The sequence below is a fragment of the Chaetodon trifascialis genome, chromosome 7, assembly GCF_039877785.1.
Source record: "Chaetodon trifascialis isolate fChaTrf1 chromosome 7, fChaTrf1.hap1, whole genome shotgun sequence".
Lineage (NCBI taxonomy): Eukaryota > Metazoa > Chordata > Actinopteri > Chaetodontiformes > Chaetodontidae > Chaetodon > Chaetodon trifascialis.
In genome coordinates, this window is record NC_092062.1 from 13056439 (window position 1) to 13083736 (window position 27298).

Here is a 27298-nt window from a genome sequence, read left to right on the forward strand (position 1 = left end):
GATTGTTGAGGAAACTCTGCCTGGTTTAAGCGATAGGACCAACTAATTATTATGTTATGCACACCTAATGTCAAGCTATTTAAATTAGATACAGTATCTTGCCCGCAGTTACTCCTCCATCAGGCTGCTGCTCCTACTGCTGCCTTAGTGCTGACATAGGAGTCTTGCTGCTTTTTACCCACCTCCTCCCAGCTCGCACTGCTTGGATGTTTATGTCATGTGGGGACAACAAGAGAAGAAAACAAGGTCCCATTTTTATAACAGCATCTTAAGCATAAGCAAAGAGCATTGGAAGAAACTACAGGAGGTCTTTCAGTTTGTGGAAAAAAATGTTAGATGCAAAACAAGTGTTTTTGGATGATAAAATAACCTACGAATAATAAGAAATAATTTATAACCTGCCCTACTACTAGGCTGATTTACAAGAAGGTATACTACGGGGGAGAAATCTTTAATATAACTGCTGCGGTGTACCAAACCAGCCCTGTGTTGCACAGCCATTAGCTGATGCACGCATCAGCAGCCTCCTCCCCTTCGGCTTGTGTACTATGACATCAGCCACAGTGATGTGCAGTATGGCCATCACAGTGATGACCGGCACAGTACACTGGACATTTTTGAGGATTTAATATGCATGTTTTTTTTTGTTTTTCATTTTTCCACATGCCCTTGAATAGTAAACAAGTTGTTTGCATTTCCTTCCTCCAATATTACATAAATCTAATCTGACCGAAATTCCTTTTTTGAACTTTCCCTCACTTTTCCTTTTTTCTCTGCGATTTTGTTTGTGTAGTTCTCCTTTGAATTTCCTGTCGCCAGAGTTAATTGTACAACACCTGCATGGCTTTCCGAGAACTGACACTGCTAGACTCGAGACTAATTCTTAACTTGTGCTTTGAGCAACAGCCAAATTAATTAAAGCAATATACTGCATTCATTTCTGCTTTTGTGTACAAATTCCCATCTCCAGAAAAAGTACATGATATAAAATGCAGGAAAATTGGCTACATTTCCTGAACTACTCCCTTAAATGTTTTCCTTTACACTTAGATGGTCCTCAAACAGAGAAATTTTCCTTCACCTCCTAATTTTCAACCTATTTTCCCTCCTTTTTTGTTCACTTCTTCTTTACGCATTCCCTCATTTTTTCTTCCTCTATTCTTCTCCATTTCCATCTGCTCCTCCTCTGCCTCATCATGGTATCATCCCTATCCACTGTCTCCTCCGCCTGCTCCTCTCTCACCTTCCTAAATAACAATTTATGCAGCAGCTGCTTCACCAGGAGGAGGTAAATAGAAGTAGGGACCAGGGGAGAGTTTGTGTCTGGATGTTGTTTGTGTGCAGGCGGGAGGTGTGTGTGTGTGTTTTGTTTGTGTATGTTAGAGAGAGAGAGGAGTTTGTGCAGAAGTGTTAAGATGACTGTGTGTGAGAGAGAGTGACAGAGACGAGAAATAGATAAAGGAAGGGCAGGCCTTTAGTGTGAGGCTGTTGTTTATGTGGGAGTAACCCAGCAGATGTTGGAGACATGTTGCTTCTAACCACAACACCTCATGCCGCCCCAAAACACTCTCCTGCTCTCTCCTGTCTTTACTTGCGCCATGTCTCCCAGTAACGAGGGATTCAGTGAAAAGGTGCTAAAAGCAATGTGAAAGGATGCAGTACCACAGTCCCCTTTAGTCAAACCTGGACAAAGACGGTGTGTTATCCCAGAATGAAGAGTTTCAGATTGCTGCAGTGTGATGTCCAAAAGGAAATTGAAATCAGCATCCAATGTCCCTTAAAGGCATAATACTGTTTGTAACGGCTGTGCACTTGCATCCAAAATGCCTCCAACAATGTTGAAACTAAGAGAATTCAGATGATAGAGAGAAGGTTATGGATATTTAATAAAATCTGACATGAATGGCTGTGTGTGTTTTGTGTGTTTCTAACCTCAGGTGTCCAACTTATTTGCCCGTGATGAGATTGACGAGATCCTGAGCGATCTCATCCCTGTAATGAAGCGAGAGTTTCCCAGGCGACCACCGACAAATGAAAACCTGTATGAATACTTCATGTCACGTGTTCGACATAATCTCCATGTCGTTCTGTGCTTCTCGCCTGTTGGGGAAAAGTTCCGCAACCGGGCGTTAAAGTTCCCGGCACTGATATCTGGCTGCACCATGGACTGGTTCAGTAGGTGGCCAAAAGATGCTCTCGTTGCAGGTAGACAATTTTAATTTTATATTAATACGAGCTAATGGTAGAAGTTGTTTGCTAAAATGTATATCTGCCTGTGCTCAATCCTCCCTTTCTAGTGGCTGCTGTTATTTTGTCAGCGCTGTAAAATGCAGCTCATTTTGTCGCAGCATGTCAGTTTGCTTTGAAGAAATGAATTGAAACTGACAATGTTTTCCAACTATCCCCTGCTCTTTCTTTCTGCTGCTTAATGTCCATATTTTGTTTAGTCAGAAGAATGACACATGACAGACACAAATGTTGTAGCAGTCCATGTCACCAATAATCCATAAAGCTATTATTCCTGCCAGGAAAGTAATCAATGAGCATGTCAGAGTATTGAGCAGTAAAGAAGCTTGAATAGATTTCTGGTTACATATTGACTATCTGGTTTATGTAACCAATGTGCTCTCTCTGCTCCCTGTATTTTTCTCCACTCAATTCTGCTTTCTGTCACTCAGTGTCAGAGCACTTCCTGTCAGTCTATGACATCGACTGCTCACCTCAGGTTAAAAGTGAAGTGGTCCAGTGCATGGGCTCCTTCCAGGATGGTGTGGCAGAGAAGTGTGTGGACTACTTCCAGAGGTATTTTATTCAGCACACTGCCTCTTAAAGGCATTCACCTGCCTTTGTTAGCTATCAGTTTAATAAATACTGCATACAAACTGGGGACACTGCTGTTTGTGCTTAGCATCCACGTGGCCACCAGGGTATTTCTTTAAGTATAGCATATTAAGTATGACTAATTGTCAAGTAAATAAAGTTTCTGCTAAATGTGGATCTAAGTTTAAAACACTGTGCTAATGATTTTCTTACTTTTTAATATGATGTTCAATGAACCGAATGTTTTCTGATTCAAATCTAGGTACCGACGGTCCACCCACGTCACACCCAAGTCATACCTGTCCTTCATTCAGGGCTATAAGACCATCTATAAGGAGAAGAGGTCTGAGGTCCAGACCCTGGCCAACAGGTAAACACACCTGAGGATTAAGCAAAGTATTTGTTATTCTTGTAATTACCATGTTATACTGTAGCACTTTCTAACCTTTGTAGAATGATGACAAGAGATAAGATGGCTTTACAGTCAGTACCTCATTTGCTGCACATACTGCATCTTGTCTACATCTCTAACAGTTAGCTAATTGAGCTTGTATAAGTCTTGTGTTTAATAAATGCTAATAGATTAATAAAGATTTTGAATCTTAAATATGTATTCTAGTCACCCTCTTAGTCACCGTGAGTGGCCCCTTATTAGTAAGGCATAAATGATTAGGCGTGATTAGTACATTTCCTAAAAAATAGCAGTGATTTTCACAGGTAGATTTGGAAAGAACTGTTTCACAGATTGAATTCATTCTTACTCAATAATTAGAGACTCCTCTATGGCACCGACAGTGGTGGATGATCAGGATACAATCAAATGAAGTAAGCTGTCATCAAAGGGGCTAAACCAGAACCATCAGTTCTGAGTCATTTTATGAGAATACAGCATTAAAAGACCACACACATCTCAGACCAAAAACATTTCTTTGCTCCTTTTTTCCAGATTTTCAGCTAATGTCTGCTTATCAGATGTCCCCAAGCCTCCAAAGATTTATTGGAGCCTGTTGAAGTGATGTCATGACATTTAGAATTTTGATCAGGCACACGCTACAAGCAGACAGGGTGAAAAGCTGTGTTGCTGTTAAATAATATACAAGTATTTTCCCCACCTGGTGCCCAGTGGACCACAATTCTGTCAGCATGTCATGTTGTTCATCTTGAGAGTTTGCAGATATTTACAACAAACAGGACCCCAGGTGTAGATGTGCAGATGCCTCTCAGATAGTCTTGCACACAGCAGGAAGGTGCAAGGAATGCGGCTCAAGTGATTTCATTTTACTACCTGTCTTGTTTAGGATGAACACTGGTCTCCAGAAGCTGAAGGAGGCATCAGAGTCTGTAGCAGCACTCAGCAAGGAGCTGGAGGTGAAGGAGAAGGAGCTACAGATTGCCAATGACAAGGCCGATATGGTAGGTTTGTGCGTGTGTGTGTGTGTGTGTGTGTGTGTCTTTAGGTTCAGTAAGTGTCTCTAGTGATACTCTACGCTTTAAAATTTCACTGACCTTAGTCACTTTTGCTAATAATTAGAAATTAAATAGAGAGTGAATAGAGGGGGATGTTCCGTTTCATCGTTGGAATTTGTTTTAATGTATTTGATGATCTCTTGGCATGTAGTTATGCATGCTATAGCTGTGTATGTAGTGCATGTAGAAGCAGCAGTGGTTTAAGTCCAGTTTACCAGTTGTTGTTATCATCATTCATATCGATTTCCACATTGCTATATGCCTGATATTTTAAAGTGACGTTAAAATTGTATACAACAGTGTGATATCTAAATAAACATGAGGTTTCCACTTGTTTTTGTTTGGTTGATATTAATCAAGGGATAAAAGTTGATTGATTCATGTCCATATTTCTGAATTGTGCATACACAGGTGCTGAAGGAGGTGACAGTAAAGGCCCAGGCAGCAGAGCGTGTGAAGGTCGAGGTGCAGAAAGTGAAAGACAAGGCCCAGGCCATTGTAGACAGCATCTCTGCTGATAAAGCCATCGCTGAGGAGAAACTTGAAGCTGCCCGGCCAGCTCTTCAGGAAGCAGAGGCAGCGCTGCAGGTATGGGACAGAAATGTTGAATATATGGCCCCCAGGTTTACAGATTTGACTCCAAAAGTGATGAAAGTAAAGCTATTGACGATGAAGCCACACAAAATATTTGGACCAGTATGTACAGCATCTTCTCATCTCTGTATATTTGCTGGGCTCAGCTAGTCCAGAATGCTGTTACTAACAATTGCCCCATCATGTTACTGGTTAACAGTTCCATTTAGAGTTGAATTTAAAATACAGTTTGTCTACAAAGCCCTGCATGCTCTTGCTGGATGGCAATTGTAATGGAAATAATACATTTATTTTGAATATGTAAGCACTGCCAGGAAAAATCCAGACACTGTTCAGAGTTGCCCTTTCACACATACAGTGCATGTGACCAGTTCTCATTTACTGGAAATGCTCTGGACATGTTCTCACTTACTGGAAAGACTGTTTGGTAATAGGAAGGCTGGCACCTGGGTATAGCGTAAATATGGTTTAAGGGATAGCTCCCACAGTGGAGATGGCATTGCCAAATCTCTACCAATGAGCACATTTCTACCATCACATGGTATTATATATACTGTCATGGTTGTATTTTTATGTTCCCTTCCTCCTGACAATGATTCATTCGAGCCTCGTGTATCGTGCTGCTCCTCATGACATCCTCTGCTTCTGCTGTATACTGTTTGTCTAAACATAGGTTAGCCTTAAAGAAAGCCTGGGGGTTAGGCAAATTGTCAGTAAACTGTGTGTTGGATTGGTTTATTGTGCTCCTCAGTGTGGCTTAGTGTCTCACATACCTGCATTTTCCTTGCTCCCTCACTTTTATGTTGCTTCAGGGTGCCACTTAGAGCACTTTGTGACTTGCTGTGTGTAGCTGCATGAAGGTTTTGCCTCCGGCCATCCCATCGTGGTGTGTCCAAAGTTAGCATGGCGCTCTGGGGGCTGGAGCTGCATTGTAATTAAAGCTGTCCTCCTGGGTAGATGCTTGTATACAGATCCACAATGGCAGGTCCCTGATTAGAATTTTCATCTTCCTGCCATGGATGGAAACTTTATATTTCCAAACAGGAAACACTTTAATGGTCCTTCTGGATTGACAATCGTACATTTTGATCGCATATTTATTATTTGTGCAGTTTGGATTGCTCTCAATCATGGTCTCAAATTTGTTGTTATTGCAAGAACAGCACATAAACAGCAGGAAGATTCTTCATTTATTGTGTGAAACAACTACCAGGTTCAAGTAGTTTTAAATTGTGAATTTGAGGTTACCCTATTCTCACATTTTCATAAAAAGCAGTTGAGTGGAGAGGAGTGACGAGGAGTTGATAAAGCACCAAGTCTGCTGGCTGACTCTCTGGTGGGGGATTCACACTATGCTTGGGCTTATAAAAGTCGGTGGAAATAGAGCAGGGAGGAGAGAACGGAAATGAGGAAATGGAGCTGGGAGGAGAGAGCAGAAACAAGGAAAGTGTAAAAGGGAGAGGAGATGAGACAGGCCCCTGCCCGACGAAGCAGCCAAACAACTCTCACTGGGACATTTTCTTCACTCTCCCGCTGTCTCTCATTTTAATCAATCCGTTGAAAATAATTCTCTGCGCTTCTCTGCAGAACTCCTCTCATTTGGTTGGAGTTTATACACACAGTCTCCCTGCTCTCTTTATTTCCCTCTATCTCTCCTCTCCAGTGCCTCTGGTTGTATTCTCTCCTCACAGTTCCTCTGCTTTATATCCTCAAACGGCAGCATTGTGTACAATTTCCTTTATATGTCATAAAAAGATGTAAGCCAAATGAAAAACAAATTGCTTTATTCTCTGTTTTTATCTCAGCTAATTGTCCTTCCACTTGCCTTATAGAGCATCCTGTGTACTTCCAACATGTTTGCTTGTGAAAATCCTCTTTCTCTATTCAGCCCCCCACACACACATTTCCTGTCCTCCATGCGTACAGATGGGCACGAAGAGTAATTACAACATAAAACTGAGAGCTTTATAGCAACTTTACACCTTAAATAGCACCCTGACAATTTGTTCAGTGTGAAAGATTAAATATGTATTAATATAAAAAAGGCATGTGTCATTTCTTTCCATGTCCATGACTGCTGTAAAACATGACTAACGTTAACATTCAGAAACAGTCCAGATTCTTCTCCCTCATATTTCTTTTCTCTGCACCCGCTCAGACGATCAAACCATCGGACATTGCCACCGTACGAACCCTCGGTCGCCCCCCCCACCTCATCATGCGGATCATGGACTGCGTGCTCCTGCTCTTCCAGAGGCGGGTCAATACGGTGAAGATCGACCCAGAGAAGAACTGCAACACGCCATCCTGGCAGGAGTCCCTAAAACTCATGACAGCTGGAAACTTCCTGGGCAGCCTGCAGGTTTGCGCTAATATCAAATTTATACAGTTGAGATTGAGGTGAGGTGTAGATGCTGCAGATGGCTTGCCCTTAACCACATGTTTGGGGAGATATCCTCGGTAGACCTCAGAGTTATTTAACATATTAAACATGAAGGTAAAATCGTTGTACATGCATTACTGAAGGAGCAGACCCAGCTCCTCATCACATGGAAAGTCTTATTCCCTGCTCTACTGTATAAAGTATAAGCTGCAGTCTCTCATGCTGTAAAATGAAATGAGAAAAAGCATGAGCCTGTAATCTTATGTTGGTGGGTAATTACCAAAATGAAATTCTTTCAGGAAAAATCGAAATTATAGACAGAGTAATTAGTAAGCAATATCTTAATTTTAAAATATATCCTGCTTTAAGATGCTACAAGAGTTGCTTAAGTGCGTCATTAGGCAGCAGAATCACTGCCTGCTGCTCGACTAATCAGTGAATGGCATACTTTTTCTGCTCACTTTTATCATATTCACTTTTTAATGGATAAGGTTAGCTGCTTGTAGTTATAGCTACCTGCTGGCTGCCATGGAGTCTCAGCCATCATCAGTCATCACAAAGTACTTCATAATCAGGCTAATTTACTGTTTGTAACAATAAGAAGAACAGAGAAAACTGTGAAAAAGTAATTTGAAGTCAAAGCGGCATAATTAGATCAGGATTGGATTTCACTCCTTGCATTTGAATCCACAGAAGTCCACAACTTTTTTAGATTTGCCGCAGCTTGTCTTTGATTTACTCTGTCACCACGCCTCCACTTAGCATTTTCCATTTCATATAGTTTTATAATCTTCTTTCAATAACAGATGCAGAACTCTTTTTTATGAGTTACATGTGAAGTACATATTTGTATTCTTTGCATACTGATGAAATAAGTCTAGTTTTTGTTCATTTGAATCCCCCCCCCCCCATGCTTCATTCCTCTCCCTCTGTCTCACTCCCTTGTAGCAATTCCCTAAAGACACCATTAATGAGGAAATGGTGGAGCTGCTGCTGCCTTATTTTGACATGCCCGACTACAACATTGAAACAGCCAAGAGGGTGTGTGGCAATGTGGCCGGCCTTGCATCCTGGACAAAAGCTATGGCCTCCTTCTTCTCCATCAACAAGGAGGTCTTACCCCTGAAGGTACAGTACAGTGTAGTCGATCTAGCACAGAGATTGTTTGATGCAGCAGAAAGATGAAACAATACTGTTTGTAGACAGTATGTGAGACTAAAATAGAATTTAAAAAATATCACGTGAAGTTCTTCTTTGCTGAGTTCAAAATATAGGTGTCAGCCTCTTAAATTTCCCCTTTCAAATGCACATTTTGTGATGTACCTGTCACCATCACCCCAACAAACACGCAACAAACACACTTGCACACACATTCCCTGGGCAAAGTCCATGGCCTCCCATTCTTCCACTCTGATGAATAAAGAACACTTAATGGCGGAGGAGAACGGTTGTTTCTGCAGAAAACCCCAGGCTACAGAAATGGCACAAACTGTCTCTGATATGAGAAGGATTTATTCATATTGCCTCATTTTGGCAGCAACAGTTTGCTGACAGTGAAGACTATAGAAGAGGCCCAGAAAGTACAGACAGACAGACAGACAGACAGACAGACAGACAGACAGACAGACAGACAGACAGACAGACAGACAGACAGACAGACAGACAGACAGACAGACAGACAGACAGAGAATTAGGCTTTTATCTATTGATCCTGAGCATACAAAAATGAAAATGGTAAAATCGAGTGCATCTCAAGTTAAGTTCCCAGGGCCTGTTTGAATTTAATTAGATTTTAGTACAAACCCCAAAGTGGATCTCCCCAGACTGACAGCTTGTTCATGAAGCCAGTCCTGAGTGGGATGAAGATCATATCAAAGAACATCAATTATCATCTGGCAATGTAGGTCAACTATGGTCGGGTGTGTTGATGTTGATGTGTGTGAGTGAACATCAGATGAGTTATTTTAAAATCAGAACTTGCTCATTTTTATCTAATACTGTGCTCAGTGTGCTGTGTGTTCAGTGGAACGTATTATTTTCAAGTCTGGTTCTTGCATCAGCAAACGATAAAGCCACACCAATTTTAGATAAATTAATTTTTAAAACTATTCTGCCTCTCTAAGGCAAGCCTTTCTTCTGCCTTGCTTGCCTAATTAATTGCAGTTTTTACTTTTTTTTTTTTTTTTTTCCAAGGAATGATTAGTTCTACGCACACAGCAGAAAGGTGCAGAGCTGAATACTCTGTACACAGATTCTTTTATCAATATGGCATAGCATCTCTCTCTCACACACACACACCTGCTTAGTCAGCCTTCCTGCTGGTGCAGTCTGTGGATATCAGATTTGTGACATTTAAATGCATCGACTCACTGAATGCAGTTATGCTTTGGATTGTGTTCACTGAAACTTTGCCTGATGATCACCTCTGTTTTCCCTTCTCTTACTGTGTTGCTCGTTTTTGACCTTATTCCCTCTCCCCCTTCTAACCCAGTCTTCTCCCTACATATTTTGCCCTTGCCACATCCCATTTACTCCATCTTGTCCACACCTTAATGTCTCTGCTGACCCTGTCTTTGTTTTTCAAATCACCCATCTCTCCCCCTTCCTGCTTTCCTCGTTTCCTTATCACCCCTCTCTCTCTAACTCTGTCCCCCGTCTCTCTCCCTCGCACACATTCTGTTTTCCTCTTATTCTCTACAAACTCCACGAGAACTCCCCACCTCTCCTCTTTGATCCTGACCTTTTGCTTTAGCGTGGAACAAATTGATTCTCTGATTTCCAGCTCAGCAGAGGCTTCCCTTTAAGCTGGCCAGCAAGACTGCTAGACAGAGACACAGCTGGACAGACAGACAGGCAGAGAGACGGGCAGGGATGGTCTTCTCAGATGTCAATAAATATTAAATGAATGCCCAGACTTCCTCTTCCCCAGGCCACCCAAACACATTCAGATGCACACATCATTAGACATACTCACTTTTCTTCAAATCTCTGTCTCTAAACCACTTACAATGCTTCTTCCACAGCTCCAGCTCTGTCCAGAAAACATTCTCTCTGCCTCTCCTCCGTTGTCCTCAGACTCCCTTTCCTTCTCCCTTGCCCTTCTCATCACCCTCTGTCCATGTTTGTTTCCATTTTCTCTACATCTCCCTCATTTCCTTTTGTAGATCTCTGTGCATCTCCACTTTGGCTTTTGAAGCTTTGATTCCCTGCGTTTGCTGCTATGACATGTCTAAAATCTCATTAAAAAGATTTATTGCCGACCATATCACCTCTATACTTTGTTATTTTATGCTGTCTGACATGATCTGAGCCAGAAGACGTCCAACCATTTTTTTAAACGATTTAATCTTCTCTGTGTTTCATAGTGAGTTTCATGCAAAATATTTTTTTTGCTCTCCAAATAGGAAGAACTGTCCCCATTCCTCTTCCCAACAAAGCTCTCGTTCCCTACCATCTTTCTCTTTTTCTGTCAAATCCTCCTTACCTCCCCCTCCTCTGGTCTGACTTCTCCTCCATCTTTTCTCTCAGCCCTCTCATTAGAGAACTGACCGTGACCTCATGTACAATAAAGGCATCGCAGATCCCTCAGTCTGTCTGTCTGCCTTTCTGTTTCAGGCTAACTTGGCGGTGCAGCAGAATCGTCTGGCCATAGCTAATGTGGACCTTCAGAAGGCTCAGGCTGAGCTGGATGACAAGCAGGCAGAGCTGGATGTGGTACAGGCAGAGTACGAGAAGGCCATGATGGAGAAACAGGTCAATAGCTTTACCTACTTCCTTTACCTCAGTGTATAAATATATACAGGAGGAGTGTGACTGAAACAGCAATTAGCTCGTTTCTGTTTTAAGACTAAGCAATGGACATAAATAACATTATACAATTTGACATCAAGCATTAGTCTGTTCCGCTGAAGCCCGTAATATAATGGAGAATTACTATATCAATTACTCTAAGCTGAGTTTTAATAGCACATAACAGTCTGGATCCAAACTGGTGATCCTATTTTTCTTATCTTAATTAACTCGCTGTTCCATCTGATCGTTTGAATTCCAGTGGCTGACACAGCTTTCTTTGTGCCTTATTGATTCAATTCATAATTCCTTGGAACAATGACATTCATTCCTGACCTCGGCTCATTCCTGTCCTCACAGCAGCAGTGAGTTTCTTCATGTACGGCGTATTTTATGGATTAACATAGGCTCTAACATTTTTTCAGTGAATGAAAGGAAATGCTGAAAAAAGTGGTCGTTGAAGTCTCCTTGAGCTAAAGTAAGGCAACAAGCCTGATTCCAAATAAAGTTGGGATGCTGTGTAAAGCCTAAATAAAACAGAATACATTCATTCAAAAACTGTGTTTACTGACAATTTTGTGAGGTGTTCCTGAGCCCATGTAGTACTATCCTTTATAAATCTGTTAAAAATAGATAATTTCTTAAGCTTATGTTGTGCCACCTGATGCGACTTCTAATCAGACAAAGACAACAATCAACAAAAATGGACGACGACTCAACCTGCTTTACACAAATTTAAATTATAACAACAGTGTGAGTCTGTCTGCTGTGTGTGTGAGTGTGTCCTTCATCATTCTCACTCTGTTCTGTGATAAAGACGAGCATGTAAATGGAACAGTATGTGCATCATCACTCCCTGATTAGGAAATCTGGACAGCCTAAGTTTTATAATTTTGTGATTAAGACGCAGAGCTGTTCATCTCCTGTGGCCAGATGCGAGATTGAAGGGCTCGCTGCAGGCGCGTCTGAGACTCAGACAGTTGCTGTTGACTGTAATATGCTCCTTAATTAAGAGAATGCCTATACCAGACAGTCTTTGTTGATGAAACAGACATTATTGCTTTTGAGCAAATAACATCATTATTTCCTGTGAGTAGCTGATATAGAGATAATTGTGATAAAGGTGCTTAAGAAAAGCTATTTTTGCAGGACAATAAATATACTGTTCTGACAAGAAAATGCAAACACATCTATCTATCTATGCATCGAGGGTGGCAGGGATCCAGAGCCTGTGCAAGTCTAACCCAGCATGCATTAGGTGAAAGGTAGATGACTCTCCCTGGGCTCACATATAAAGACAGACAACATTCACATCTTTGGTCTGTGGCACCTGGAGGAAACCCACACAGTGATGAAGAGATCATGGGAGTATATTAGTCATCAGCTTTATACCAGTGATTCTGTCTTGAGTCCTATTGTGCTGGGATTGGAGAGTACCTCAAGCCACAAAGGACTCCATTATTTCAGTGAAATTTCTTTAAATACACACAGATGTACAGAGAATAACTGGTCAAAAGAGAGTTGGATGGACGGATTGATGAAGAGACAGTAGGAAGGACAGACGGGGAGGCCAAAACAGGCACGTCAACTCACTGATCTGTTTGTCTGCCCTCCCTTCCCATCAGACGCTGCTGGAGGACGCTGAGCGCTGCAGACACAAGATGCAGACAGCGTCCAGTCTCATCAGCGGTCTGGCCGGCGAGAAGGAGAGATGGACAGAGCAGAGCAAAGAGTTCGCTGCCCAAACCAAGCGCCTCGTTGGTGGGTTTCAAAGCGAGCTTCAAAGCATGAGTGCTGTTCATAGCTGTGCATCAGAGAAATGTCCCAGCACTTTAATGATAATCATTAGCTCTCTCATGAATACCAGGGATTTGTTTGTGTGATTTGTGAAACGTTATGAATTAGACATAAATTTACATCATTTCTGCTGGATGCTAAAACAAATAAACAATACTTGGATAATTAGCCTTAAAGGCATACTGCCATGAATGCATACTATGCTTTTATGCTTCTGATTACCAACTATGTAGTCAAAATTTCTAATATACTGCAGTAACATTTTCTCCTCTAATCTTTATCCATTTTTACTTTGTATTGCAGTGACACCTTTGTCTTGTTGTTCCAGGTGACATCCTTCTGGCCACAGCATTCCTCTCTTACTCCGGCCCCTTCAATCAGGAGTTTCGCAATCTTCTACTGAGTGACTGGCAGCGCGAGTTGAAGCAGCGTCGCATCCCATTTGGCGACAACCTCAATCTGATAGAGTTACTCATTGACGCTCCCACCGTTAGCGAGTGGAACCTACAGGTCAGTGGTCTATTTCAGTATTACTGCTAACCAAATCAACTGTTTTAGTGCATACTGATGCAGTATACACAGTCTGTGGTAATTCATACTGAATGCTGTTGATGTAGTTTCTAGGATAGGTACTCGGTGCGTAAGACTGAGTCATTTTTCCTTCATCTCACAGGGGCTCCCAAATGATGACCTGTCTATTCAGAATGGCATCATTGTCACCAAAGCTGCCCGTTTCCCCCTCCTTGTTGACCCCCAGACACAGGGAAAAATTTGGATCAAGAACAAAGAGGCCAGGAATGAGCTTCAGGTTGGGTTTTATTTGCATTTTTTTCATCTGTACACTTTAAAATGTGTTACCTGTGTTGGCTTCAGGCACAACTATGTTGTAGCATTTATTAACATTAACATTTATTAACAACAATAAGAAAATTCTGGTTTGTCAATCAGGTATCATGTGTGTAGTATCCACAACCCACTGATGGCCTGCAGCGCTGTTCCTTTGTTTTTGTATTTTTCATTGTTCTGTCATCATCTATCCACTAATGCTAAATTCAACTACAACTACAACCACCTTCTAAATATTACATGCATTTAACAATGTTTTTCCTTTACTCATCTCCTGTGCCAGTTTTAGAAATGTGAAAGTTTGCTGGCAAATCCTTTTCATTGTTCAACATGCTTTTCCTTTTGTGCAGCGCCATGAAAAGTCTTGCAGAATTCTGGGGCGTAATAAGACCAGCCAAGGTCACTGGCCCTGTTAGGGACAATCTCTGAGCTGAGTGAATGCATTCTGCAATCCTATTATGTGTCCTGGAGACGCGTTTCCCGAAGCAGCAAGTTTAAACCCTTTCCACAAGTGACCTCATCAAACCAACTGTATTTATTTCTAGAAGGTTTTCTAAAAATGGCCCATCTTAAAAAGTGATGTGTTATTAGTTTGACTAGTCACATTTCTCAGAGGGAGCTTGGCCTTTGTAGCTTTAGGACAAATGAGGGAGAACTCAAACATGTGTCTCCTTCCGTTGACTCAAACATATGCTTGTCACAGTCTTATAAATTTGCTCACCAGTCTGATGGAAACAGTGAGACTGAGGTCAGTTAGAGGGATGATAACTGCATAGGGAAAGGCAATGCTTCCAGCTGTCAAATGCATTACATGTTTGTGTCACACAATCACCATTTCTTATATCCATATATAAATAAATGTCCTATCTTCTGATCCCAGATCACCTCACTGAACCATAAGTACTTCAAGAACCACCTGGAAGACAGTTTGTCTCTTGGGCGCCCCCTTTTGATCGAGGATGTAGGGGAGGAGTTGGACCCTGCACTTGACAACATCCTTGAAAAAAACTTCATCAAAACTGGTTCCACTTACAAGGTAACGTGGCAGAAGTAACCCTCCTGAGACCTCATGTCCTCAGGTTTTTTTCAGCCTTGTCTAGAAGAGTGTGAAATGGGCAGGTGTGTTTTGAGCGCTGTTGGGAGGCATGATGGGGCTTTGCCAGGTCTCACTTGCCCCGCCAACTGTCACACCTGTACTGCCACAGGTCGATTAGCTCAGACGGGAAAAACAAGCCCAGTCACTGACACTTCGTAACATGGGTAGTACTGGCTGGAGGTGGAGATACTCTCTTTCCAACTGTGCCAGCTGGAGCACGTTGAAGATAAGACTTTATTGATCCCACACCGGGGAAACTGAGTCGTTACAGCCAGCAAGTATTAAAAAAGTAAGAACAGTGGCATTAAAAGGTCAAGATGAAAAGTCTACATGATATAGATTAAAAAAACAACTATGCATATAGTCCCTAATTGTTGGTTTCTTTGTAGATAAAAGAGCTTGGTCTGTACCAGCTCTATATGGAAAGTGTCCTGAGACAACTTCTGTTGTGATTTGGCGCTATACAAATAAATAAAATTGAATTGAAAAATAAATTGAATATGTACATTATGAACAGATTGTAAAAATACTAAATGCCATAAAAAAATATTGCCAATGTTCTTATGAGAAAACTGCTATATGTTGTATAAAAACTGTGGGTTTATGATGTAGAATTGGAGGGAAAAAAGCTCATGCCCCACTGAGGGAGGGCCACTCACTGTTTTATTGTGTTCTGAGTGAGTGACTATGTAGAAGTAATTTCCTCCTCTTTCTCTGTGGCACAGTGCATTTTTTCTTTGTCCACTTTTATTATGTTAAGTGGAATGGCAAATGGACTGTATTTATATCGCACTTTACTTTTTTCAGGTCTAGTGCTTTTACAACACAAGTCTGCATTCCCCCTTTCACACACATTCATAAGATGAAGGCTCATTATGAGCTTGTAACCATTCACACACGCCAACAGCACAGCATCAGGGGTAATTTGGGGTTCAGCGTCTTGGCCAAGGATACTTCGACATGTAGATTGAACAGGGATTAGGGATATGTAGACGACCACTACATCCTGAGCCACGGCCATTCTTTGAGATACTGTAGAAGCTGGCTCTTTTAAAAAGGAATTCGTTTGCAAATAGCGAATTATGCCCTTTTAATCTGCATAACAAAAAAGCACTTATTCAGTCCCTTTAAAAAAAATCCACCAGTAGCCCACAAATATATTTCACAACTTAGACCAAGTCCAAGTGGAGAAACACATTTTTGATAACTCTTTGAAAAAGCTGAAAAAGGTGCTAATGGGAGTAGATTTTAAGGAAATCTGTCTCTGACTCGTGACAACCTGTCACCAAGGACAAGTTCCTGCTGTTCTTCTGCTTCCTTGTGAGTAGAAAAAAATCTCTGAGCCTGCAAGCGATAGTACATCTTGATCACGTTGGCTAGCAACAGAGGATAAAGTAGCTAGGCGATCACTCCGATCATAGGCCTGCGCCCGTATTCACAAAGCTTCTTAGAGTCCTCTGAGAGAGCTCCTAACTCAGCCTTATATTTCCTTAGCTTAAGAGTGATTCAGGAAGTGTCTGAGAGCAACTCTGAGCAAGGAGCGTACAGAAACTTTTATCTTAGTGACGAGGTGTGGTTGTCCCCGTTGCTAGGTATGACGCAGTCTTCTAAAAGCTGTGATTGGTTGTTTAAAATATGGAAAAAGACAAAAAAAAAAAAAATGCTCATTACTAGGAGTGCAGAGCACTCCTAGTAATGAATGGACAGTAAAATTAACCAGTCATATAACTTGGACTGTATTAAGAAATGTATAATCGTGACATTAATTTTATGTCATGATGATGAAACTCAGCAAAATGAAATTCAGAATGTTTGAAAGTACCTCATTCACGTGCCGATTATATTGATTTGCTTATTGTTATGTTTACTGTCCATGCTGGTAATTTTACCACTTATGTATTTGATATTAATGGTGGACGCAGACTCAGCTGTCAGCAATTCCTGTGATTGCTGGCGTCCTTATAAAAAGCGGCTTGATTTGGCAGAATGACTAAAACAATGAACGAAATGGATAAAAAGAGAACAAGAGAGCCAAACTGGACACAAGAGTACTGCCTGCTGTTGGCACAGCTCGTGGTGTTTTATATTTGTTATATTTATTTATAATAAAACAGTACTAAGAGGGAAATTGGGTCCCAGACCCAAGGGAAGAGGCAGACTTGGGAGCGCATTGCCCAGCAGATCAATGCGTCGTTCCCTTTCCTTTTACGCACGAGCGATGAGCGTGAGAAGCGCTGGCACGTGCTGCAATCCCTGTCTGTTTAAGACACTCTTAGGCTTCTTAAAAGTCCTCCTCCCTCCTCCTAACAGTTTTTCACCGTAGGAGCTCTCTTAAGGCCTAAGATGCCTTGTGAATAACTTTCATCTTACCAAGGGAAAATTCTAAGAAAAATCTTAGAATTCCTCGAATTTTTGGAAGATTTTTCTAAGAATGACGTCACTAAGAGCTACTTTCGGATGCTTTGTGAATACAGGCCCTGGAGTGGCAGCTCTGAAACCGCACTGACAGCAGCAGTGCAGGGGCCACCAGGCTGTAAATTAAGAAGAAGGGACTTCATTTGGCTAATCTCAGAGACTAGTAAAAAGATGACTTAAGTGAAAGAATATAACCTAGAAATGTCCAGTGCTTTGTGGTCTGAGTTTTGGTAAAACTTACAGTGGAGATGAGCACCAGCTATGCCGGGTCTGGAGGAAAAGCTCTGATGCGTCACATTGACTTTGTTAATATGACATCTTGAACTCCTGTGCATGCACGTGATGCATATCCAGGTATTACATCCTATCTCTGGCAGTCGGGAGGAATTAAATTAATACTTGTATAGAGGACCTCACTGGCTTCTAATCATGAGATATTGCACCTCCACACTGCCAGATATTTTTTGCTGTTGCTGTTTTCATTTGTGACTGGGTGGTGAGTAATAGACTGCTCTCTGTCTCAGCATCCTAATTTCTACTAATGTACTCTTGGAGTTCAGTCTTTTTCATTTTAAAAATTTGCTGGGCGTGATTTGAATGACTCTTATTTTGGCAGACCTGAATCAAGCTTTGGGTGTGAATTCTGGATCTTACTGGAAATTTAGAATTTAGAAACATTGTGAATTGGTCTCTGCTAATAAACTGGTTTGAACATTCAAAACCAGCATTTTTAGTGCACACATAAATGTGTCTTTTTTGTGTTTTTGTGTGTTTTCTCATCCAGATAACTATGAACTTCAGTTACTGTACTGTACATCACAACAACAATGGACTTTTAAACTGATGCGTATAGAATGCAAGAAGTTGTGAGAGAGGCAGAGTGAAAGTCTGCTTCCAGGCCTTTTTCTCCCTCTCATTATCACCTCTCAAGCCCTGGCTCTGGCTGATGCTGGTTATTCAGCAGCTGACACTGCAGCTGCCTCCCTGTGTCTCACACATGCATCAACAAACACGCATGCATGTACCCTCTCTCAATCCCTCTCTCTCACACACACACACACACACACACACACACACACACACACACACACACACACACACACACACACACACATCAATCATACCATATAACTGCAGGAAAACATGCACACGCACTCACACTCTGAAGTGCAAGTAAGTAAGCGTTGCATGCACACAACACATTCAAGCAGAAGTCTCTCAGCTACCTAATGAGAGGCCTGATTAGAGGTGTCTACGCTCTCCCTCCCACCCTCTTCTGAAAAGCTTTAATTTCTATTAATATCCTAGTGTAAGGATGAAGTGAAGGTGTCTGCGGCCCACAGCTCTAGGGACAAACTGGCAGATGGATAATTAGAAGTTATACTGCCATGAGTAATTAAATGCTGATCAGAGCAAACACAAGCACACATTCATCCACACGCACACACAAAATGTTTCTGAGTTGCCGCATCTGCAGAGTGTTTGTTTGCTAACAGGATACTTTCATCGTGTTTGTCAGTATGGCCCGTTCATACATTTTCAAGGAGAGTGCTTGCATCAGTGACTGTCATGAGATTTTGTGTCGTGTTTTTGTCTTGGTTTAGGAGAGATGTGGCAGAATACCAAGCACAACTTTTTTCCCAGTGCACCTTGCTTTCGATACATGTCTATAGTTATCTGTCTGCTTGATAATACAATTCGCATGCTGATGGATAATGAGGATGCGTCTTTTCCCTCCCTCTATCTTGCATTTGTAGGTGAAAGTGGGTGACAAGGAGGTGGATGTGATGAAGGGCTTCAGGCTGTATGTGACCACCAAGCTACCTAACCCAGCTTACACCCCTGAGATCAGCGCCCGCACCGCTATCATTGACTTCACGGTCACCATGAGGGGACTGGAGGACCAGCTGCTGGGCAGAGTCATCCTCACAGAAAAACAGGTAGAGTTGCTGGTAGCCATTATAGCCACTGTGTACACAAGCTAGCTGAATATTTAATTTCATTTATGCTACACTACTACAATGCTTAAATTCAATTTCAGTGTATTTCCACAAAAAGGATGTACCGCCGGCCAGATGCAAATTGCTCAGATTCTCATAGTTTCCATGAAAAGCCCTTGGAGACTATTTAAAAACAGGCTCTCAACATCAACATCTCCCCCTACTGTGTACCTCATTTTCTCCCTCCAGCAAGTACAAACTGTGTGACAGTATAACTGGGAGGCTGTTATCACCTTTTGAATATAGAAGACGATAATCATCACAGCAAATACAGTGTGAAGAAACGACCAACAAGAGCGTACATATGGACTAATGCCAAATATACGCACAAGAACATCCATATCTAAAGTGTCCGAGACTTGATTGATTCATTCTTGGCAATAGACATGCATTATAAATTCGCCCAGTTGATTGCGACTATGAAAAGAATGGTTCTACAGTACTGTAGGGAGGCTATTGTCCCTGCAATAATGGCTGATCATGACATTAAGGATTTCTGCTAGATGGGATAAAAGTGGCTTGTTTCCTGTGTAATAATATGGATTTAATCATAATGGGAGCTGAAAGTAAAACCTGCGTTCTTGCAGTTCATGCAGCATTTACAAGCCAAACATCAATTCAATCAATTGTTCAGTTATTTGATTTGATTTTACTTTATGTAACAGCTCCTGATTGTTCAAAACAATACATTTGCTGTTGTTTCAGGTAGTCCATCATCATACCAGAAGAAATTAACACACAATATAAAGATAAGATGAGCTTTTCAGACACTTCATTTTAGGTCGCATGCAGCTGTCTTGAACATATTAATCTTCACAGTGTAACTATACTTAAAAGTTGAATCCAATGCGTTCACTGTTGGCCAGTGAGGTTTTAAAGTACAGTCCCTTAAATTTATGCAGTGCCACTGCATTTTACTGTGGTATTTTACTCTCTAAAGGGCTGAAGCAAGATATGGTATTTTCTCTGCTCTCTCTTTTTATAGTATTACTGAAATATTAGTATCTTTGTCCTGTTATTAGTTCGACTCATAAAATCTGCCATATGAAATCCAGACACTGTGGCTTTTAATCTACAACAGCAATATAGTTGGTTTAAAAGCTATGAGTCAGAGTGACAGTAGTGGTAATTTAGGACTTATATTCATACACTGTCAGTCGGTCTGTCAGTCCACTAATGACCAGACTGCTATGAAACTGGCCTGGATAATAAGATAAAGCCTACGTGTACTTCACTCTCATTTTGCCCACTGTCGAGCCAACATATCAGCTGCCAGTATCTCATATTCTAAAAGGCATTTCATTTACTGATCAAGTTCATGCTCTCCAGGAGATAAAGCCTTTTGATTTTAACGAACCCGTGGCCTTCCCACTAGCACCACGCTACAGCTTTATAACCTAAGTGTGTGTGTGTGTGTGTGTGTGTGTGTGTGTGTGTGTGTGTGTGTGTGTGTGTGTGTGTGTGTGTGTGCGCGCGCGCTTTTGTGATGACAGGAACTGGAGAAGGAGAGGACAGACTTACTAGAAGATGTGACATCTAACAAGAGAAAGATGAAGGAACTAGAGGACAACCTCCTCTACCGACTGACGAGCACACAGGCAAGAAAACACATGTACAACTGTGATGTATCAGAGACTATTTGTGGTGAACAACATATGAACAACACTGCCTCTGACTGAATTAGGGATTTGGGACATGTGACTATCATCAGTTTGGATACAGTAGCAGTGTTTGGAGCAACTTTTGCATTTTCTTTTTTATTTTAAATATAAAACCAGTTTATTTGATTCCTGGTGCTTCTTTGCTTTATAAAAGTACAGTATGAAAAGGAGATGGTGACATTTACTGGCAAATATGCTCATCTGGAGTTCATTAAAACGCTAGCTAATTATGTTTGCTCCTCAGAAAGAAAGCTGCATAAATGAGGTCACCCAAAGCAAGAATAATAGAGAAACAGACATCTGTTACAGCCATGTCTCTAATTCTGGACTCCATCACCACAGTGATTCTGTCAGTAATGTTTGCATTTCCATTCGTTCCATTCTGACTTATTCAGGCAAATATGTCTCTTTTGCAGGGTTCACTGGTGGATGATGAGAGTCTGATTCTTGTCCTTGGCAACACCAAGCGCACAGCCGAAGAGGTCACTCAGAAACTGCAGATTGCTGCCGAGACCGAGATCCAGATTAACACTGCCAGAGAGGAGTATCGACCTGGTAGGTCATGATGACTGGCTCAAAGAAGGAGTTCACACTCTGATTTGCACTGGTCAGTTATAGTGTGCCTGCCAAGCTCAGGCTCAATCACACAGAGCAGGCTCTTTTTCAGTTTAAATTCAGCCCAAACAGTGACAAACATGGACACTTGGACAATTTGTTCACCGCACACATGCCTAAAACAAGACATCATCATAAAAAGTCTCAGTGTCATTCTGTGTGACATATATTAAGGTAAACAAGCAGACATTTCCATCAGCTTCATCTGCTTTTTATGGAATAATTATTCATACAGGCTAATATTTTTATGGACGTGTGTGACAGGACTTTGTGGAAAGAGATTTTTGATTCATGAGTTAAGTCAACAGACACCTCTTTGAAGAAGGTTTTCAAGGGGGCAAACTCTTCTTTTGCCATTGCTGTTGCAGTTTTCTGTGTTTGTATGTGTTTTCAGTGGCTACCAGGGGCAGCATCCTGTACTTCCTCATCACTGAAATGAGTATGGTGAACGTCATGTATCAGACCTCTCTGAGACAGTTCCTGGGACTTTTTGACCTTTCTCTGGCTCGGTGAGAATACTTCAGCATTTGCTGTTCTCTCTAATGAATTGGTTTCTTTTCTAAGCATGGATTTTAGCCATAAATGGAATTTGTTTTCATAGTGACACCTTTTTATGAGCAAAGCGTTCATATTTATGCCTTCAGTAAGTGACCCTGTGCAACTTCATGTCAGCCGTTGTCTTATGAAGCTGGCCAGCAAATTTTGCACCTCTCATGTTGATTTGTAAAGTCTCAGTCGGGCATTTGTTTGTGTTATTGGCAGAGTTGGTGCTGCTGTAGCACTTTCTAGGCGACTGAATCCGATCAGAACGCAGACATCTGTGATGCTATATCAGCCTTTTCCAAAATACCGATTTTAGAAAAGGGCAAAACAATATTGAATTTACTTCAGACAGCTCACACTGTGTATTTCAAGTGTCTTAAAGTCAGACAGTTCCAGTCTGTGTTCCAAAACCCACCTCATTATATTTCTACTTGTTCCACTTTTCCACACAGTGACAACAGCGGGAAAGAGATGCTGCCATATGTTGTCAGTAATGTGAAAGTCAAATTGCACAAAATTGCCATGAGGCCAAGATGCACTCTTAGTTTTTGTCTGTTTGCTTCCAGCCATTAAAGACAATATATACTCCTCTCCACTACAAAAAGAAGCTTTGCTACAGGGTTTTTTTGTTGTTTTTGATTGTCTACATACAGTATGTGACAATTTTTGATTGTGACACTGACAAATTGGGTCTTTCAGGGTGATGCAGAGAAGGTGATGCTTGTATTAGATCTCTGCAGCACAAATAGAGCTTTGTGTTTGAAAGTCATGCAGATAATGAGGTAAATAGGGACCTCATCAGTATCTGTGCAAATAACAGTAAAATAACGCATCAGAAAACAGTGTGATTCAACATAACAGTGCTACAAAGACAAAACAAGAGTCTTGTCTTGTCAACGACAATATTCAATATCAACAGATATTGAATATTTTTGGCTTTACAAAGGTAGTTTTTGTTGTAGGGAAATTAGATTGAATTGGTTCAAATTTAATGGGTTCAATTTACAAAATCAACCTCCTGCATATAAATCAGGGGAGCTGAATACAATCTACAAATGAGGCAATAGCCTTATTCTCATTGTTAGTGTCTCTTTTTAATGACCTCTTGAAGTTTTCATGCCAATATATCTCATATTTCAATGTCGCTCCTCACTTGGCTTTGTCATAGTTTATAATTCTCTGTGGTCCATATGTGAAATATTTACATACAGGGATAGAGAGCTGCTGAGTCATGGTTGCACTGCACTTTAACTATGATGTTTTTTTGTTTTTTTTTTAACAATGACTCACCAAACCATGCAACTAATTATATCAGTATTCCCAATATCCTTAATGACTAGGAGAATCTTTCACATAGTTGTTACCAAGTGCCACAACACCCTAAGCCTCACAGCCAGTACTGTTTATGCACAAGCCAATAGACCAAAAATAGAATCTTCTGTGCTCATTAGGTGAACTAGTGTGACCATGCTGTGATCTCTAGTCTATATCTGAGTTATTATTAAACTTAAACATGGGAGCAGGATGAAACTTAATATGTGCTATCTGCTGTGAAATTCTACTTTAACAGGTCTTCCAAAAGCCCAATCACCAGCAAACGCATCGCCAACATCATAGAGTTTATGACCTTTGAGGTGCATAAGTACGCGGCACGAGGCCTGTACGAGGAGCACAAGTTCCTCTTCACTTTGCTGTTGACGCTGAAGATCGATATGCAGAGCAACAGGGTCAAACATGAGGAATTTCTCACACTCATTAAAGGTAAAAAGGGAATGTGCAGGTTTTATTTGTAACGTTTCCGCTGTCTTGTTTACTCATGCAGGTGAAGGCATGGATTGATCTTTTATTTTTTTTGCCCGTTGGAGCCGCATGTGTGCATGTGTGGGTGTGAGCGTTATGTTTTATTTATGTGTGTAGTGAATGTGATTATTTGCTAATCTGTTTTGACATATACTCAATTGAAAACAGTATAAAGACAATATAAAGACACAGTGATTTCACACAAATGTCTCATAGAATGAAATGATGAAGGGATGATATTTTTAATCCAAAAGGTTAAAGGTGACATCACTGTGATCATAATGTTCTGCAAAATCACTTTTCTGACCATTATTGAACACTATAACTCAGGAACAGAAGGGCAGATTGTGACCATATTTCACTTTTGGTCAGATATTGAATTGGTGACACTAATCTTGGCTGATTGTACAGATCTTCTGTGCTGCTGGGTTGAAGATGTGTTTGAAGCATCCACCTTTTACAGTGTGTAGCTTCTTTGCAGCAACATCCATATTTGAAGCATTGTAGTTCACCATAAGCTCGTTGGTTCAGCTGATATTGAGCTTCAGGTGATGAAGCTCTCTATCACTCCTCTTTCTCACTGGGAAAATGATTCACTGGAATCATATGTGCCAACATAGTAATGACATTTTACCAAATATACACTTAATACCTTTTACTATATTCCGTCAAAGTCTTCACTGCACATATAAGTGCAGACATGGATGTAAATCCAACTTGTCTGGTTGATGGAGGTGTACAACCATGTGGTGGTAATTCTAATGTTCATTCATGTGGTGGTGATCAATTTTATTTAAAGCTCGACTCAATGTCCACACACACTTTAAACATATTGGTATTGTAGCACTTAGATATTGAGTGCTCCTCACTGCAGGGATAAAAACCAGCTATGGCAACCAGCGAGGCTAAAACAGACAGTCTGCTGCATACATGCAGCTTCACCATCTGTCAGCTCTGACCTGCTGAACACAGACTCACACACTCATAAAATTACTTTTGTGTATATCTGAAGGTTGTGTTTGTGTGTTTGCATTTATTTGAAGAATTCGTCATCCTGTATTTTTGTATTTTAAAATAATTTTATGAACATACTTTTTCACTCTAGGTCTTCTTGTTTGTTTCTTGTGCACATGTGCTAATGTGTGTGTGTGTGTGTGTGTGTGTGTGTGTGTGTGTGTGTGTGTGTGTGTGTGTGTGTGTGTGTGTGTGTGTGTGTGTGTGTGTGTGTGTGTGTGATTTATCCAGGGGGTGCATCTCTGGACTTAAAGGCCTGTCCTCAGAAGCCAGCTAAATGGATCCTTGACATGACCTGGCTCAACCTTGTAGAGCTCAGCAAACTGTGGCAGTTCTCTGATATATTGGATCAGGTACAACACACACATGCACACAACTTGATCACTTTAGTTGTGCCGTGCCAGGTTTATTATTCTTTAGCTCAGAGAGTTTTTTTTTCTATCTATTAAGTCTGCAGATAACAGAGCTCATCTGCCATCTATTACACACAAGCACAGATTCAGCAGTAGTCTGTAGGTGCTCATTAAATATTTTTCACAGCTCTCCTTTGCTCAAGTAAGCCTGTCAATATCAGTTTCATCATGTCTCGCTTCATCTGTCTTACACACAGACACACACACACTCACTCATTACAATGGACGGTCACTCACTCACAAATATCACACATACCCTTGTGGGTGACTGACAGCTTGGTTGCTCCTGGGTGGGGCGTGGTCATTTGCTTTTGGATGAGCATGTGTGCTCATACACAATCGTGTGTATGTGTGCACCCTTGTGTAACACATACACAAATGCGCAAGTGTATACGCAAGTGTAACAGGGAAATATGGGAAACAGTTTTTTGTTTAATGAAATCAGTCTCAATCATCAGAATCAGAAAAACAAGGTGAGGACAGGATTGCGATGTCCCCCACAACAGAGAGACAAAACTTCCTGAGCCCTGTTCAGACTGACTGTCTTCACACTACTACAAAACTGTGCTAAACACTAGGGGTATTTAGCACCCTAAAATTTTAGCACCCAAAATTTGCATCACAGTATTTATGTATTTATTTTTAAGGTGATGGTATTATATCAACATATAAAAATGTTTGGGGTACCCTACTACAGTAGATGCTACTAGCCATTTTAGCTATGGAACGTGCTAACGCAAAATTCAAAAGGCTTGCCAACAAAAGAAACACTAAAGCAACATAAAATGGCAAAACTTACAGGTTCTACATTTAAAGTGGGTATCAATCCATCCTTCAGCTTCAGTTTTGAAGCGAATCTTGCTTTTTATTGGCCCTCAAAACAGTCTGAAGTTAAATGATTAGCATACATATAGCCTTAGAGTTTTCCAGTTGTTGTGGGGACATTTCCATCAAGTTAATCCACTGGGTCTCCACTTCCTCAGAGGGTGGGAGTAAATGAAGACTTTTGTGTTGGTCCTTGCAGCCAGCAACAGAGTAACTGCTGTGTATTGCTCGTAACGTTACGTTCCACATCTTAGTAATAGTAGTGGATGTAACTCCAGTTCTATGAGTGTGTGTGTAGCCCTCTGCCTGCGTGTTATTGCAGCCCCAGTCAAGCATATTCTTTTTAAAATAGTAAAACGATTTTAAAAATCCACGTTGTGGTAGAATGTTGGTGACGAAACCGAAATACTGCCCACCCCTACTAAACACATGACACAGATGCACCTTATTTCACATACAGGCATCATACTCAAGCAACCTTTTTGTGCTTTGCTTCAAGAAGCTCACTCAAATGTCCAGACTGGCTCAGAAATGTGTGTGTGGGACATGAATGTGTGACACTCCTCTATCAACATCAGCTTTTAATTTGCTCTTCCACAGAACTCCGAGTCCTTTACATTCTTAAGTGCAGCTGCTCAGCGACTAATAGACAAGACAATTAACTCTCAGTTGTGAATGTGTTCAACTATATCAATGAGCAGCAGGTGGTTGCTTCACTCCCCTGAATACATACTCATTAAACAAGACAGTTGATTTCTGAATGACCCACACAGCCATTCATCCTCATTATAATATCATTTCATGCTTCAGTAAAGTAGATATCATGTCCCTCGAGAAGGTTTTCTTAACCGTCATGTTAATAGGAAATCTAGTTTATTTAACTGCACTGGAATTTATGACATGCTTAACACGAATACATTTCTGTTGGAAAAACCAGATAACTGATTTTCTGGATTTCTTACAGGGTTTAACAGACAGACTTCAGACAGGGAAGGTATAGCTGTGACATCAGAAACCTTACAGAGTGTCTTTAAATCCAAAATAACTACTCATTTACTGAACCGAAGTAAAAAGTACATGCACACAGTTAGGAAAAAACAGTATGCTCTTTCCTTACAAGGCTTGTTTTGTCTTGGTGGTTAAGCTGCATCATAAATCACTGATATGCCAGAGTTGAAAAAAAGAGTTAGAGGGTAAATCCGATTACTGACCAGCTGCAT

The 27298-nt window shown here is 41.0% G+C and overlaps 1 protein-coding gene across 5 annotated transcripts in view; it reads left to right on the forward strand.

Annotated features, from left to right (window-relative positions):
• The window catches only part of dnah5 (dynein, axonemal, heavy chain 5), an 86864-nt gene that overhangs the window by 46168 nt on the left and 13398 nt on the right, over positions 1 to 27298 (forward strand). For all 5 annotated transcript variants that reach the window (XM_070967434.1, XM_070967435.1, XM_070967436.1 and 2 more), the window contains exons 60-77: positions 1938 to 2205; positions 2679 to 2802; positions 3083 to 3190; positions 4119 to 4233; positions 4699 to 4875; positions 7040 to 7243; positions 8213 to 8392; positions 10880 to 11017; positions 12679 to 12814; positions 13179 to 13360; positions 13524 to 13658; positions 14577 to 14732; positions 18965 to 19147; positions 20701 to 20805; positions 21285 to 21423; positions 21878 to 21992; positions 23597 to 23787; positions 25072 to 25193. In XM_070967434.1, the coding sequence (XP_070823535.1) occupies positions 1938 to 2205; positions 2679 to 2802; positions 3083 to 3190; positions 4119 to 4233; positions 4699 to 4875; positions 7040 to 7243; positions 8213 to 8392; positions 10880 to 11017; positions 12679 to 12814; positions 13179 to 13360; positions 13524 to 13658; positions 14577 to 14732; positions 18965 to 19147; positions 20701 to 20805; positions 21285 to 21423; positions 21878 to 21992; positions 23597 to 23787; positions 25072 to 25193 (2778 nt within the window). The remainder of the gene's footprint in view (positions 1 to 1937; positions 2206 to 2678; positions 2803 to 3082; positions 3191 to 4118; positions 4234 to 4698; positions 4876 to 7039; positions 7244 to 8212; positions 8393 to 10879; positions 11018 to 12678; positions 12815 to 13178; positions 13361 to 13523; positions 13659 to 14576; positions 14733 to 18964; positions 19148 to 20700; positions 20806 to 21284; positions 21424 to 21877; positions 21993 to 23596; positions 23788 to 25071; positions 25194 to 27298) is intronic.